The following is a 14,585-nucleotide window of genomic DNA, read 5'->3' as shown; positions in this document are numbered from 1 at the left end:
GTATTAATTTCATGTATTGTGATCGGTCGATAGACATTATACTGCATTCGTCTTGGAACTTCTCTAAGAAAGAACTAGCATTTTCATTGCACTTACCACTAAATTTACTCATGGCTTTAATTTCGCTCATCTTGACACTTAACTTTACCTTTCTTTTCTCACTCCTTGTTCTTGTGGTGTGATTGTTCCGGTCCGTAGCGTGCTGTGTCATTATACCATTTATATTTCGTTCATCAGTGATCTTCGGACAATTTTCCTCTAATATAATATCCTCCTCAGATTCCGGCGAAGGCGTATTTATATCCGGTGATTGGGGAAACTCGAAGCGATCACTGCCCAGATTATTGCGATAAATGGTGTCTCTAGCCTGTAACGTTTTAATTTCTTCCTGCATAGTAGCCAACTGGATCTTTTGATGTTTAACGGAAGATTCTATTAACGTTAAATCCTTTTTTACAGCACAGATTTCATGATTTTGATGATCGTGCTTTTCTTGACACTCATCGGCTAACCTTTTTAACTTCTCTTCAAACTGCGAGGATATGTCGTTCATCACCTGGACGATTGTTTGTTTCGTATCGTCTGATTTCAGTTCTATCCGTTCTATTCGTTTATTTAATTCTTCATACTGCTTGCTAGCTTCATTAAATTTCAGTTCTATCTTCTGTTCCATGGTCTGGTTAGCTTCATAGAACTTCTGTTCCATGGTCTTGTTAGCTTCGTTGAATTTCAATTCTATCTTCTGTTCCATGGTCTGGTTAGCTTCATAGAACTTCTGTTCCATGTTTGTGTTAGATTCATTGAGCTTCTGTTCCATGGTTTGTTTTATCTCAGTCGTCATTTGCATAATTTGTCGCTGCACAGCTAACAAAAGTCGATCCTCAGATGACAAACTTGGTGTTGCAATAATTTCACCTGGATTACTGGTATTAGATTCCTGTTGCACTATTTCACTATCCATTTTTCTTTTGATGACCTTACCGCTTCGTAATACGGTTAAGTTCGTATTCATAAATGGTAAAATCCAAGTAAATTCAGCCCTACTTTCCTTCTTCGGGAACTGAATTTTCAAAAGATCCCGGGTTTGGTAAACCAAATTTTTATAACGACTCTATAGAAAAGCGTCGTCAACCTGGTCCGTCTGGTAAAAATATATGTTACGAAGCGATAATAACTTTTCTTTATGCAAGAATCAACTCAGATATTCAAAGATCATTAGCCTCACCTTTATTGCTTGATATGTCTTAAATATTCCTTCTTAAAACCGTGAAATACATAAATTCACTTGACTAGGTCAACACATAACATGTACATAGCCACAACTATCCCATAATAATCTCTTACATATATTAAAAAACATTCTTCTTTTCTGTTAATTTAAAATGAACATTCTACTAAGTATACTACATATTTATGAGCACTTTTTGCCCACGGTACAGGTAAATATTATACAAACTAAAGTATTTCGTTATACACCTCATTTTTTACAGTGCTATTGCATTACCTGCGTGGAGTTCGATATGAACCTATCACGAAGTCGAACATTGTGTAACTTCATAAACTCTCATCTATCTTGCACGGCATATATTATTTTCAAGATTTTCTTTTCTAAAATTTTCAAACTTTAAAAGTCAAATGACTAGCACGCACTACTGGTACAAGTGATTCCGTGTTCGATGTCCATTGGGAGGGCCTTCAAATGTAAACACATCGCGGACTTTAGGCTCACACAGGGACGTAGCCAATGTGTGGGTCCGGACCCCCCTCCCTTCGGAACTAGAAATGTAAAAAAATAAGGAAGGATGAAACAAAAAGAAACGAGAAAAAGAAGAATCAGCGTTAAAAATATAAAGCTACAGCAAGCGTTTGGTTACTCTTTCTTATGAGGAGCTTTGTGTAGAGGAAACTGGGGGAGGGAAGGGATCAAGTTGAAAATGGATATTATTGTAACGGAGCATTCCGAATTCCATCTAGCTCCATGTTAATCCTATGGACTGCAAATGACGATCGATAAACCGGTTTGATCACATAGACTCTCAGGAGAACCTAAGAAACTGGGAAGATTATATCTTTTTCAATACTTTTGTTTTCTATTGTTTTACTCGAGATTCTTAATAGTTTGTTATTAAAATGCTTACTAACATATCCCCATTTTATTGTCCTAACAAACAAATATGGGTATGTTACCAGTAAAATAGTTTAGATTGATCGAGGTCCTGGTGTGTAACTAGACTATTTCATGTCATGCCTCCCCCCCCATTACGAAATCCTGGCTAAACGAACCAATATATGTTTGCAGTAACATCGTTTAGAATGATCGAGACCCTGATGTGATAACCGCAGTATTTCGTCACGGACCCCCTCCCCTATTACGCAATTCTGGCTACTGCCTGGCTCACACCTCATATCGTTGAAGAGATACACTAAATCTTCAACAAACAACAATAATAAAAGGTTCAGTCTCTGTTCTCTGTGTTTCAGCGACCAACGTCTACATCCACACAACACAATGGGCACAGTTAAGCTTTATAAGGCATAATTTACGAACAAGACACGCAAGTTGACATCACTAACTGGATCGCATAATGATAAATTTAAACTTGTATCATGTACTTTGTATCAAGGCTACTAGATGACCTGCTAAGTTGCATACAATTGTTAAAAACAGGAGCGTGGTATGCACTTTTACCGGTTATCACACACGCACACACCAGTGTTCGTAATATTAAGAATTATAATGTAATTTCTCAAACTAGTGAGTTCCGTATTTTCTCCATTGATTTTTAGTAAATCTTTATCATAAACATTGCAATTACTTTTCTGAACAGTGTTGTTGAATTAAAATTAGAAGTTCAAGGCAATAAGTAAAGAAATATCTGTTTCCACTTAATTATTAGTACAACAATTTTACGATATTTGCGGGACAAAATTGCAACAGAACTGTTATGAATGTTTTTTTTATAGAATTGAAGTATGTTGAAAACAATGGCATAAAGTATACCATTGAATTCCATCTGATAAGGCCTGAAATTCAACATGATATTTCATAAAATGTGACAAATCACATATTGAACGACATTTCAGACTTTAACAAATAGCTCACTAGATGGCGCTAGATCATATGAAATTTACACAAAATTGTGATGTAAAAAACTATACTTCGTTTTATAAGGTAATGTACACTTAGTCTCGTCTGAAATATAGATATCATATTTTATATATTACGTGCTTCTTGTTTCTTCTTTTTGATTTTTCAATGATGTTATTTGAAATTACGGAGCTTCGCTCTGTTTCATTTCAAACTGTGGACCTCAATAGAAGGAAATCGTAAGCATAAGTTGCCCCGCGTGTGGTTTAGTCTCGTATCCTGCGCCATGGCAGGTGTTTCTAATAAATGTTTTCTGTTAGACTGAAGTAGGAGACACTACTGGAAAATGGAGTACTAGAAATCAAGAAGACATGTAAGGAGAAGAAGATTTCTACATTGCAAGTTCATCTAGGCCAACGTGTTCATAAACGATGTCGGGTAAAGTTGGTAAATCTGAAATCATCTTCTGAACTCAGAACGTCTGAACCAGAAATGAGATCACATAGTTTACGACCTCTTGAACCGATATTTAACTTCCAGCATGACTGTGTACTCTGTAATCTTGATATAAGTCAGGGTGTCTATCGGTCACGAAAGTCACGCATGTCATGAAAATGTCACGAAATCAGAAAACGGTCATGAAAGTCACGAAATTCAGCTTTTGGGTCACGATTTTTTTAACTGTACAAATTGGAAAATTTTGTTATATAAAACGTCAAACTTCACCGTCAAAAATGTCTATGGTCGGGTTTAGACGCTACCAAATCGCAAGCAAAGTACGTTTCTATCGCATGGATTAAATAAAATTCGGCCTAATTCGCACCCAAAGTTGCTCTTCAAAATGTTAGAAAATTTTATGATTTTGTAAAGAAAAGGTCACGAAAAATTCACGAAATTTCATTTTGGAATTTTAGTAGACACCCTGTAAGTTGATATTATAGAGAAATTTGCAAAGCGTTTCCAGTGAGAACGACTACTTTTAATGAGAAGATACAGCAGATATGTAATGAAAGAAATGAAGACTGGGCTGAATCTGTGCTGACGAGTATTCAGTCCGTTTAAGATCCGTGGTATCATGAAAAGGGCAGTGTGAATTTTCGGACTAGAATAGGAACTCCTGCCCAATTAAAATAAGAGGTCACTAACTAATGCGGACGACCTGAAGATAAAATTCAGCGTGATGCATTCACTGCCACTGCCAAATACCTAGAAGAAGACAATAAGGAGCAGTTGACAGTAGTAAATTTGATCAAGAAAATGGACGAGCACTTACCATCAGGTTTAGTCATACAGCACCAAATACATGCAACGCTAGCTACTTGAATATTGTGGTAGTGATCTCATGATATGTAGTATCGGTAAAAAAAATGACTCCAAAGAACAGCAGCAGTGGCGTTAAAAGGGTGTTAAAATATTAATCATACAGACATTGATTAAGATAAGGCCAACATTATTCTTGCTGCAGAAGCCCTTATATAAGAGCATACAAAATTTACAGCAAATAAATGCACATAGTCAAATACAAAGTGGAAATGTTCAGTATGTAATTAACGATGGAGCTATAATACATCGAATTCCATGGAACCGTAATTAAAGGTTTTGAAGAAATACGTATTTCGTACGTCTCATATGTGAAGCGACGATATAACAGTGCAAACTCTTGTGTTTGATGGATATAATGAAGAGTATTCTACAAACGTCCGAGTCCACCATCATCATCAGATTCAAACATAATCAGTGTTTCCAACCGTTACTTTTGATTTCAACACAAAGCCAAGCCAGTTTGTTACACTTCTAGGTCGTTTCTTGCTGGATTGCTCTGTTATTTATGAAACAGCTAATACCGATTAGCTGATTATTCGTGAGACGCTCAATGCTGCTCAAAAAGACACAACAGTTGTTGTTGACGACGATACAGATCTTCCTGACTTACTTATTCATTATACACCAGACATTCCTCAGAATGTGAACCTATGCCCTGAACTAAAGAAGACTAATTAATGTATGATATTAAAACTTGCAAAAGTCTTAAGTGATACGGTTTGCGACAACATACTGTTTTTCCACGCAATTCTGGAATGTGACACAACGTCAAGACTATAACAATAGAAAAATCAGAAGCGTCTAAATTATTAGGTATATGTACAGAATTTCGAATCCATGCATTGACATTGAAAGCGCAGACGGCCGAGAAGGAATGGTCTGGAAAAACAGCAGTAGATCTGTTGTATGGTGGACAGCCAGATGAAACATTGCAGCAAATTCTTATGCGGATGTTCACCAGAAAAGTGGCTACCAATGCTTTTCACGTGAAACCTCAAGTACTGCCGTGTACTTAAGATGCCTGCTCGCATCACAGTCTGCGTGTCTACCATCAATTACAGCAGTAGCACCTTTAAACGCCCATTGACGCAACTGCTGCGTTTATGATTTAAACCTCAATAGCTTAGCCCCTAATTAAGTTAAGAAGATAATTTTCGTATCGATGTATACTTGAAGGATGTTGTAGTGGTACCATCAAGGGCGCCAATCAACAAGGGGGAGTAACGTGGGGTTCTCGCCCCTAGAGGAAATTGTATTTTAGAATATCGTAAATCCAATAGAATTTTTACATTAGTTACGGCAAAATTTGAAACTATTTTTGAAACGTTGCTTACACTTGCACCCCTTTGGAAACCACAACATGGGCGCCCTTGATACAATGACTGAGTGAAAAGGATAAAGTTTGTGTTTTTTATTTTGAATCAGTTTTTATTGGGGGGCCTTGCCCCTTGGGGATACATTCATAAACATTGATATGTGAAGCAATGAAGTACCGGTAGTCTACTACATGGTAACACCCTGTATGTGTACTTGTTGCTTAGGCTATATGTGAGAGGAGGGAGAGGCAAAATTGGCCAGTTTTTTCAGTCCCAGTTTTTTTTTTTTTTTACGCAAATTACATTTATTTTCAGAAAGATTTCCTCTTCTTGTTCTACAAATACGGCGGGAATTGCAAAAATGTTATCTCCATTTAATCCTTGTTTTATAAGCTTTCCAACGGTGCATAAATCATGATCCTGTGATAATTAGGAGGGTCAGCAGGGCTGGCAATGCGAAGGTCTGCCACAGCACTTCGAAAATGATATATAGGGCCTTTTTATAGCAATTTCGTTCTGAGTTTTTATCTCCCTTTGTATTGCTGCAATGGTTGTTTTTATATATTATTGTCATAAGTGTGTTTGCTACACATTAGCATAATTTGTCAGTGTGTGGTCACTACAAGGGTTGCCAGGGTCCCCCAATTATATTATTCTCATCCTCTAATAAACACTGTATATAGTATTTTGTTAGGTATGATGTTAAACGATAAATTTCAGACCTTTCAGATGGAATTCAATTTTAGACTTTGTGTATTCGTTTTCAGCACACTTCAATTCATTAAAAATCGTTGATAACGATTCTGTTGCAATTTTGTTTCTTATCACTGCTTTTCAGTGCTAAATTGACTGTACTACACTCAGAAGCAATGACATATCTTGGAAGAGCTTACTAATATAGAAAGTGTAAGAAACAGGGTGAGCACCAAATCAGTCCTTGATTTGAAGAGGATATATGTTTAATACCAATAGTACAAATCTGCTCGAACTTTCGTAGTACTTACATGAGCCCAAAGAGATTTTGGTGGTGTTGATTGGAATTACAAACACGCGATGTGCACCCCATCTGTTACTTGGAAAGGGTTAACTGCTGCATCGCCGGACCAATTTTAGGAAATTTGCCGGGTCAATTGGAGAATTTATTTAAGTTTGCCAGGAAGAATGAGTGAAAGTCAGGTAAGGGGAATAGTAAAAGTTAGAAGTAGGAATAGAAAGTGGTTGTATTTGTTGGTTGTTTTTGATGTTGTAAGAGGCACTGTATGTGGAGGAGGATGAACTATTTCGCGGAGAGGTACACTTGTTATGATATAGTAGCGCGAAAGGCAGTGTCGAAATGGCTCGTATCTCAAGGTTGTGACATAGATTGTTAAATGTACACAAAAATTTGGGCAAGTCTTTAAGTTGCCCATTTTATGTCGAGAACAGAACCCAAACAACCCCGGCGGGGCTTCTAACCCGTTCCTAATACTACAACTACTCCTACTCCTACTTATAGTATACACAGAGAAAAATCCGTTCTCCGGACAGCGGTATATTGTACAAATATACGGTATCCTCTTGCTTACTATAGAAATCAGTACGGAGCATACGTTATCCGTATGCTACATAGGCACTGTCCTTAGATGTTACATCATGCCGTTGCAGGATGTCTGACATCTAACAGTTTTCCGTATATCACATGCATATACTTATGTTACCTTCGTCAGCTATATGTTATATACGTCCATTTGTATGTGAGATCCTGACCGCCTATATTGTTTCATACGGAAAGTACGTAGATAGATGGAACACTTATATAGAAAGTATTATAAAACATACGTTTTCTGTTATACGTCTGCTGTACGTTAAGTCCAAGAAATGCAGGAATTACGCATGTAACCTATGTTTTTAAGTACGCCAGCTACAATTTTTTTCTCAGTGTGGATACGTATATAAGGGGTCACCTTGGTTCGTAATTAATCTAAATAACTCAACGCGTTTTATCACTTTCTTAATTGGCTTTTAATATTTGACCATGATAAGTATATATAATTAACTTTTCTGCACATATAATAAAATATATATAGACCTTCATACACACTTCTTTACTCGTTAAGATGTCTACGTATATGTACAATTATTTATATCGTTGCTATAGTAACAACAACTCCTATTTTAGCTACCGATTACCAAATAATAATCTCGAAATCTCTATATGTCTTTCTTTTTCATTTTACATTATATTGCTCACATAATTCGCCTCTGATCCCTTTCTGTAAATAGGCACAGATTGCCAATGATACATACAATGTTATCGTTGTAGATGTCGCCTCGAACGGGACTTCCATAATAGTTTTACTATGAAGGAAAGAACCCTGGTGTTAGATATCATAAAACATTTATCTTTTGAATAGCCCTCATATATATAATATCATCTTTAATACACATATTCTACTTTTCCTTTTATATATAATATACTATAACATAACATAATTTTATATTTTTGTCAATATATCTCAGTATTAATCATGGTGAATTACAATTATCATAATTAAGGCTATTCAAGAATTAAACCTAACTAGTAGTTTCCTTATAGGGTACAAAATCAACTATTCCTTCGTATGCAAACACTTTTTACAAACAAAGATCTTCATACTATTAAATATTGATAGGATCAGTCAACAAAGTTTGGAACATATAAACGCATTAATGGTTATCACTTAACACTTTGAAAAATCAAGAGATTCGATAATCATTATTCTTATTCTATCCATATAATAAATTGCATCTATTTCATATATCTGTCATTACTTTCATAAGTTTACATTAAAATTACGATCTTTTATTTTTAAAGATTCATAATATTCAAATAAATAATTAGGAGATAACTTTGCAAAAGACAAGAAACACAAACATCAAACATCAGATAAAGTATACAATTCTGAAAATTCAACGATAGAATAACAAAGTTTAATACAATTCAACTCCTTTTTTTTCAATTATTATTTATATTTGCTTGCGTCATGACCTCAGAAGGAACTAAGGTTTTGACCACATCTAGCCACCGTTTTCTCGTACTTTCAGTAGGCTGCCATAACTTGATTTCATCAACATTCCGTAATCCTAAAGTCTTTCCCGTTTTTATGTCCACAAGTTCAAATACCTTAGGACTGATTTGTTTAGAACATAGATAAGGTCCAGCGTATAAATCACAAAATTTGTATATCCTTTTTAATGTAGCGTCACTCTGAGGGTGTAAGCGTACAAATACTAAATCTTTAGGTTGAATTTTAACTTTTCCTAATTGTTGTTCTTCAATTTTCGAATTTCGAGATTTAAATTTCTGTACTCGTCGTAAATGAATCATGCTTACTAAGTGAGAATAATCTATTTCATTATCATTATCAAGTGGAATCCCAAAATGTTGCTCAATTGGCGCTAGGTAATCTGTACCATTGTGAATATTAGCAGGCGCCACTCCAAGTGTATCAGACACTGAATAGTTCAGAAAATATGTGATTTCAGTCACATATTTAACCCAATCCTTATGATTATTACGACAACAATGTCGAAACAACATTCCTAGATGACGTTGAACATTGTCTACAACAGAACTGCTGGGATGATACGGCATCACGAAATGTACTTTGATACCTGCATTATTTATGCCACGTAAAAACACATGACTTCTAAATTGTCCTCCATTATCACATAATACATGCTCAACAGGACCGCAATGTGGAATGTATACATTTAAAATACGGTTAACTATTGCTGATGCGGTTGCTCTTCGCAAAGGATATGCTACTAGGTATCTGGTGAAAATATCCATTATGGGGCGTTTACACTTAGTCGATTTAGTCGCACGACTAAATCGACTCGCTGCATTTGCCACTAAATCGAAGCAACTAGGCCGAATCAGATTGATGGATGTGTTCAATTAATTCAACCACAGAAAATAGAACGTTTTTAAATTCAGTTGCCAGTCGATTAGTCGCCTTCGATCAACAAGCGATTAAGTTGAAGTCCCGTTTACACGGTCGATTAAGTTGAAAGTGACGTCAATTCAACTGAATCGAACGCAAATCGACTAAGTGAAAACGCCCCATTACATTGAGCAAAAAGGTTTCGCCAGTGGAAGCTCTTGGAAGTGGACCATACAGATCTATGGAAATGAATGAATGTGGTCGTTCAGGAATTATGGACATCATAGGTTTATACATAGAACGATAGTTGTGCTTGATTCTCATACATTCTACACAATCATTAATATAATTTTTAATCTGAGATCTAAATGATTTCCAATAAAATGATTTATTTATAAGAGAGTACACCTTCAGATAACCAAAATGTCCAAAGTCATCGTGATAAGCTTTCAATATGTGGGGCACCAATTTAGGTGGAACACAAATTTTGTTTCGATGTTCAAATTTAAAATCTTTAACTACCAGCACATTGTTCGACATACGATACAAGATGTTCCAAGAACGAGGACAATCACGTTTATCTGGACATGAAGTTAAATGTTGAATGATCTTTGCATAAGGTTCATAATCTCTTTGAGATTTTTGCAATTCATCAACAGAAATATTTGAAATTTCTTCTTGTAAAATTTTGAAGACATTTATTGACAATACATGATGGTTTTCACTAGGAAATAACCGGGATAATGTATCTACAGGTACGTTATCTATTCCCTTTATATGCTTAACTTCGAAATCAAAGGATTGCATCTCTAAGGACCACCTTAACAAACGGCTATTGTATCCCTGTATTTTCTTCAAATGGCACAGTGAGCTATGGTCAGTAATAACAGTAAAGTGGCATCCGCTTAAGTATGGGGCAAATTTTTGCAAAGAAAATCGCACCGCCAATAATTCAATTTCTGTTATGGTATACGCCTTCTCCGCATTTTTCAGAGTCCGACTTACACAATGTATTACTGATGGTTCATTAGTGTTAATCCCAGGTTGCCAGAGTGCACCAGAAATGCCTGTAAGTGCTCCATCGCACTGAACAAAAAAAGGACGACTATAGTCTGGATGGTTCAAACGGGTGTTTCTCATTATGCAGGTTTTTAAACATTGGAAGCTTCGTTCTTGTGCCTCTCCCCATTGCCATGGTACACCTTTCTTCGTAATAGAAAATAATGGTTCGGCCATCTCAGCAAACTTAGGAATGGATCTCCTAAACCAATTAAAAAGTCCTAACACCTGCCTAGTTTCTTTTAAATTCGTGGGAATTGGTAGATCTCTGATTGCTTGAACTTTAGAATCGCTATAGCACACTCCATTGGCGTCTATTAAATAACCCAAAAATTCTATAGATTTCTGAAAGAATTTTGACTTTTCAATGTTTACTGTTAAACCAAAATTCCCTAATCGTTCCAGTACTAAATCCAGATTTTTCAAATAATCTTTCGGAGTTTTGCCCATAATCAATATATCATCAGCGTAATAGACTACATTATCGCGTAGGTCTTGCTTTAATACTTTATTCAGACAAGAAGCTAATGCTGCACTGCCATTAATCAGTCCAAATACTACGCGGTTATACTCATAAAGCTGACCTTCAAACAAAAAGGCGGTACTGTATATGGTTTAGAATCTTCATCCAATAACACCTGATTGTATGACATGACTAAGTCTAAATTCCCAAACACAGTGTTGCCTTGTAATGTACCAAGGATCTCGTCTACAGGAGGATATCTCACCTGTTGTAACTTAATGTGCGAGTTCAGTTTTCTGAGGTCCATCACAATTCTCAAATTCTTTCCATCCTTCTTGGGCACTACATGCAATGGGTTAAGATGAATACTCTGGGAAGGTCGTATTATTCCTTGAGCTAACATTTCGCCTATTTGTTTACGCACATTATCTCTATAACGATAAGGAATAATATATGATTTTGTTACGATGGGGTCCTTGGTGTCCACTTCAATAGTGTATACAAAATCTTTACAACATCCTGGTCTACGTGAAAATACCCTTTTATGTTTATACAGTATGTCTCTAAAGGATGAAGCAATTTCCTCATCAAATGACCTTACTGAATTTAAAATTTCGTCTACGCGCTTGTAAAAGAAATCATCATCTTTCATAATAGACGACTCATTTATCACATTAACATTATTTTCCTTCAATCTGTCAAATTTAATATTATAAACATCATTTCCAAAAGATTGACTCTGCGATGCAATATTGTCTTGGGCCGGAATTAATTTTTGAACAATAACATCATCCAACGTTTTTATGGTGAAAGTTTTGTTCTCGGAATCTAATATGGTACGCAGCTGCGTTAAGAAATCTAAGCCAATTAATATTTTTTCGTTTAGCTCATTAATAACTAATATAGGTATCATAATTTTAAAATTCTGTATACCTATTTCAATTTGAGTTTTACCTAACACCTTTTTTTTTTGTGTTTACCGGTATAGTCAACCAATAACAAATTGTCTACCTTTTGTAATCTTGGATTCGAAAAGTCCTTAGTTATTTCTCGCCAAAAAGCATACGATAAAAGCGAAACTGTAGCCCCGGTATCAATTAAGGCGTGAATAGGAATTTCATTAACTGTTATATCAGTTCTTGCCGTGAAGAAAGTTTTTAAGAATACAAAATCTTTATCAATGTTACTAAAATTTACATCCATATCATCATCAAATCTCCAAAAACAGTTAGCTATTGGCACATATTGATAAACAATATTAGTATCTAAAAGCTTTAAATTATTGTCCCTCGGAGTCAATTCAAGATTCACACTTTGTCCATCAACCAAATTATTACTTTCCGTAGCCATGTTTCGTTTAATTACTTTTCCACTTCGCAGAATTGTGATATTAAGATCGGGTTGAAATGCCGTTTTTACTAGACCTTCGAAACGACACTTTATATAACTCCCCTGGTGAGGCACCAATTTTTATAAGGGGTCACCTTGGTTCGTAATTAATCTTCTAAATAACTTAACGCGTTTTATCACTTTCTTAATTGGCTTTTAATATTTGACCATGATAAGTATATATAATTAACTTTTCTGCACATATAATAAAATATATATAGACCTTCATACACACTTCTTTACTCGTTAAGATGTCTATGTATATGTACAATTATTTATATCGTTGCTATAGTAACAACAACTCCTATTTTAGCTACCGATTACCAAATAATAATCTCGAAATCTCTATATGTCTTTCTTTTTCATTTTACATTATATTGCTCACATAATTCGCCTCTGATCCCTTTCTGTAAATAGGCACAGATTGCCAATGATACATACAACGTTATCGTTGTACGTATAGCAAAACTGTAACGTAATCTAACGTAACTTAATGTAATCCAACCAAATATAACGGAATGCAGTACATTTTGATACTTTGTTTTTTGATTTTGAAATTGGTTCGGCGATACAGCACTAATGCCCATGGAAATCATCTAGATGGTAATCCAACACCATCCAAATCTTGTGAATCGAAATCGATGTAATAGAGTTCATAGCTGCACTAATGCATTCCTGAAGATTTGGTAGACCTGATAGATTTACCTACACTACCCAGAATCCTTAATGATCTTCAGGAACGCACCAGTGCAGCTATATATTCCATTACATCGGTTACACTTCAAAAAGATTTCGCTGAAGCTGGATTATCGTCTTGACGGTTCCCGTGTAACAAATCACGCGCATATCTCGTGTTTGCAATTCCAATTAACACCACCATAAACGTTTTGGGTTTATGTAATTACTACAAAAGTTTGAGCAGAATAGTAACTGTTGTATTAAGGTTATAAACTTTTAAAATCAGGGACTGTTTCTGTGCTCACCCTGTATTGTGTTAAGTGGCTTAGTTTAGTTCCGGACTTATATCCATCAAAATTCAGGTTTACACAATCAAAAAATAAGTCCAAACCGCAAGTCTGATGACCAGTAACTCAGGAACCAAATGAATACACACCATAGCATTTCACTAATGTCGTCGAGTTCTACCACTGTACTAATTTGGTCAGTCAGGCGATGAAATTTGTTGGTTAAACTGAGTACAAACCTTTTGATGTGGCCATAACTCGGCAATCAAAGGTTTGCACAGTTACCATATTTCATACTTCGCATTTGTACTAGGCTCGTCACTACCACATACAGTTTGGTCAAAATAGCGTTTTAATCAACTTTCTTAATTTCACAGTCCAAACCCTATTCTGATGACCAGTAATTCGGGAACATACAATGTTTTGCACACCGTAATGTATCACATGTGTATTAATTTTGTTAAGGTCTACCGTCAGGACAACTTTGGACAAGATTGTATGAATTCCATTCATGGGCGGCAATTAGGGGGGGGCAAAGGGGGGCAGTTGTCCCCGCACTTTTTTGAAGTAACCCATTAATGTATATAGTTTCATTTAGAAATGTAAAGTTTTTGTATGTATTATTGGTTCATAGATAAAATGGTGCCATATATTTGCCGTTCCGTGAGTACGTATTGGTTGTCTTCCCGTGGAGTAAAGAAAACAACAGGAATTGCGTTTTAATTGCCACAGAAAATAACCCCAAAATTAACCTATTGGAGCACAACAATTTCAGCATACTTTCACTTTTTACAAGGGCTCGATATGTTAGTCAGCCGCTTTGAAACTAATTCAGAGAGCATTTCGCAAAAGAAGAAAAGAAAAGTATTTCACAAGTTATTTTTTAATTGCACAAAAATTGGCAGTTCCAAAAATGTCTTTTCTTCTTTCTAAAGTAAGGGAAAAAAGCGTAATAAGAAACAACTTCTATCTTTTCCATTCTTTTGTAGTGTAATATATGAGTGAAGTGCGTGTTAGCGGTGTACGAGTGTATATACAATTAAATTTAGTGAATTCAACATAATTCTAGGTTTTAGT

General features: G+C 35.6%; 1 protein-coding gene across 1 annotated transcript; it reads right to left on the bottom strand.

Moving 5' to 3' along the window:
* Positions 1–8,701: 8,701 nt before the first annotated feature.
* On the bottom strand, positions 8,702–9,538 carry LOC145671782 (uncharacterized). The gene has a single exon (XM_081740989.1). It carries the CDS (start codon positions 9,536–9,538, stop codon positions 8,702–8,704), a length of 837 nt encoding a protein of 278 aa, XP_081597115.1.
* Between the last annotated feature and the right edge of the window lie 5,047 nt (positions 9,539–14,585).

This window comes from Thermobia domestica, chromosome 15 (assembly GCF_964235325.1).
Source record: "Thermobia domestica chromosome 15, izTheDome1.hap1.1, whole genome shotgun sequence".
Taxonomy (NCBI): Eukaryota; Metazoa; Arthropoda; class Insecta; order Zygentoma; family Lepismatidae; genus Thermobia; species Thermobia domestica.
Note: the sequence above shows the minus strand (reverse complement) of the source record. Positions and strands in the feature narration are given on the sequence as shown.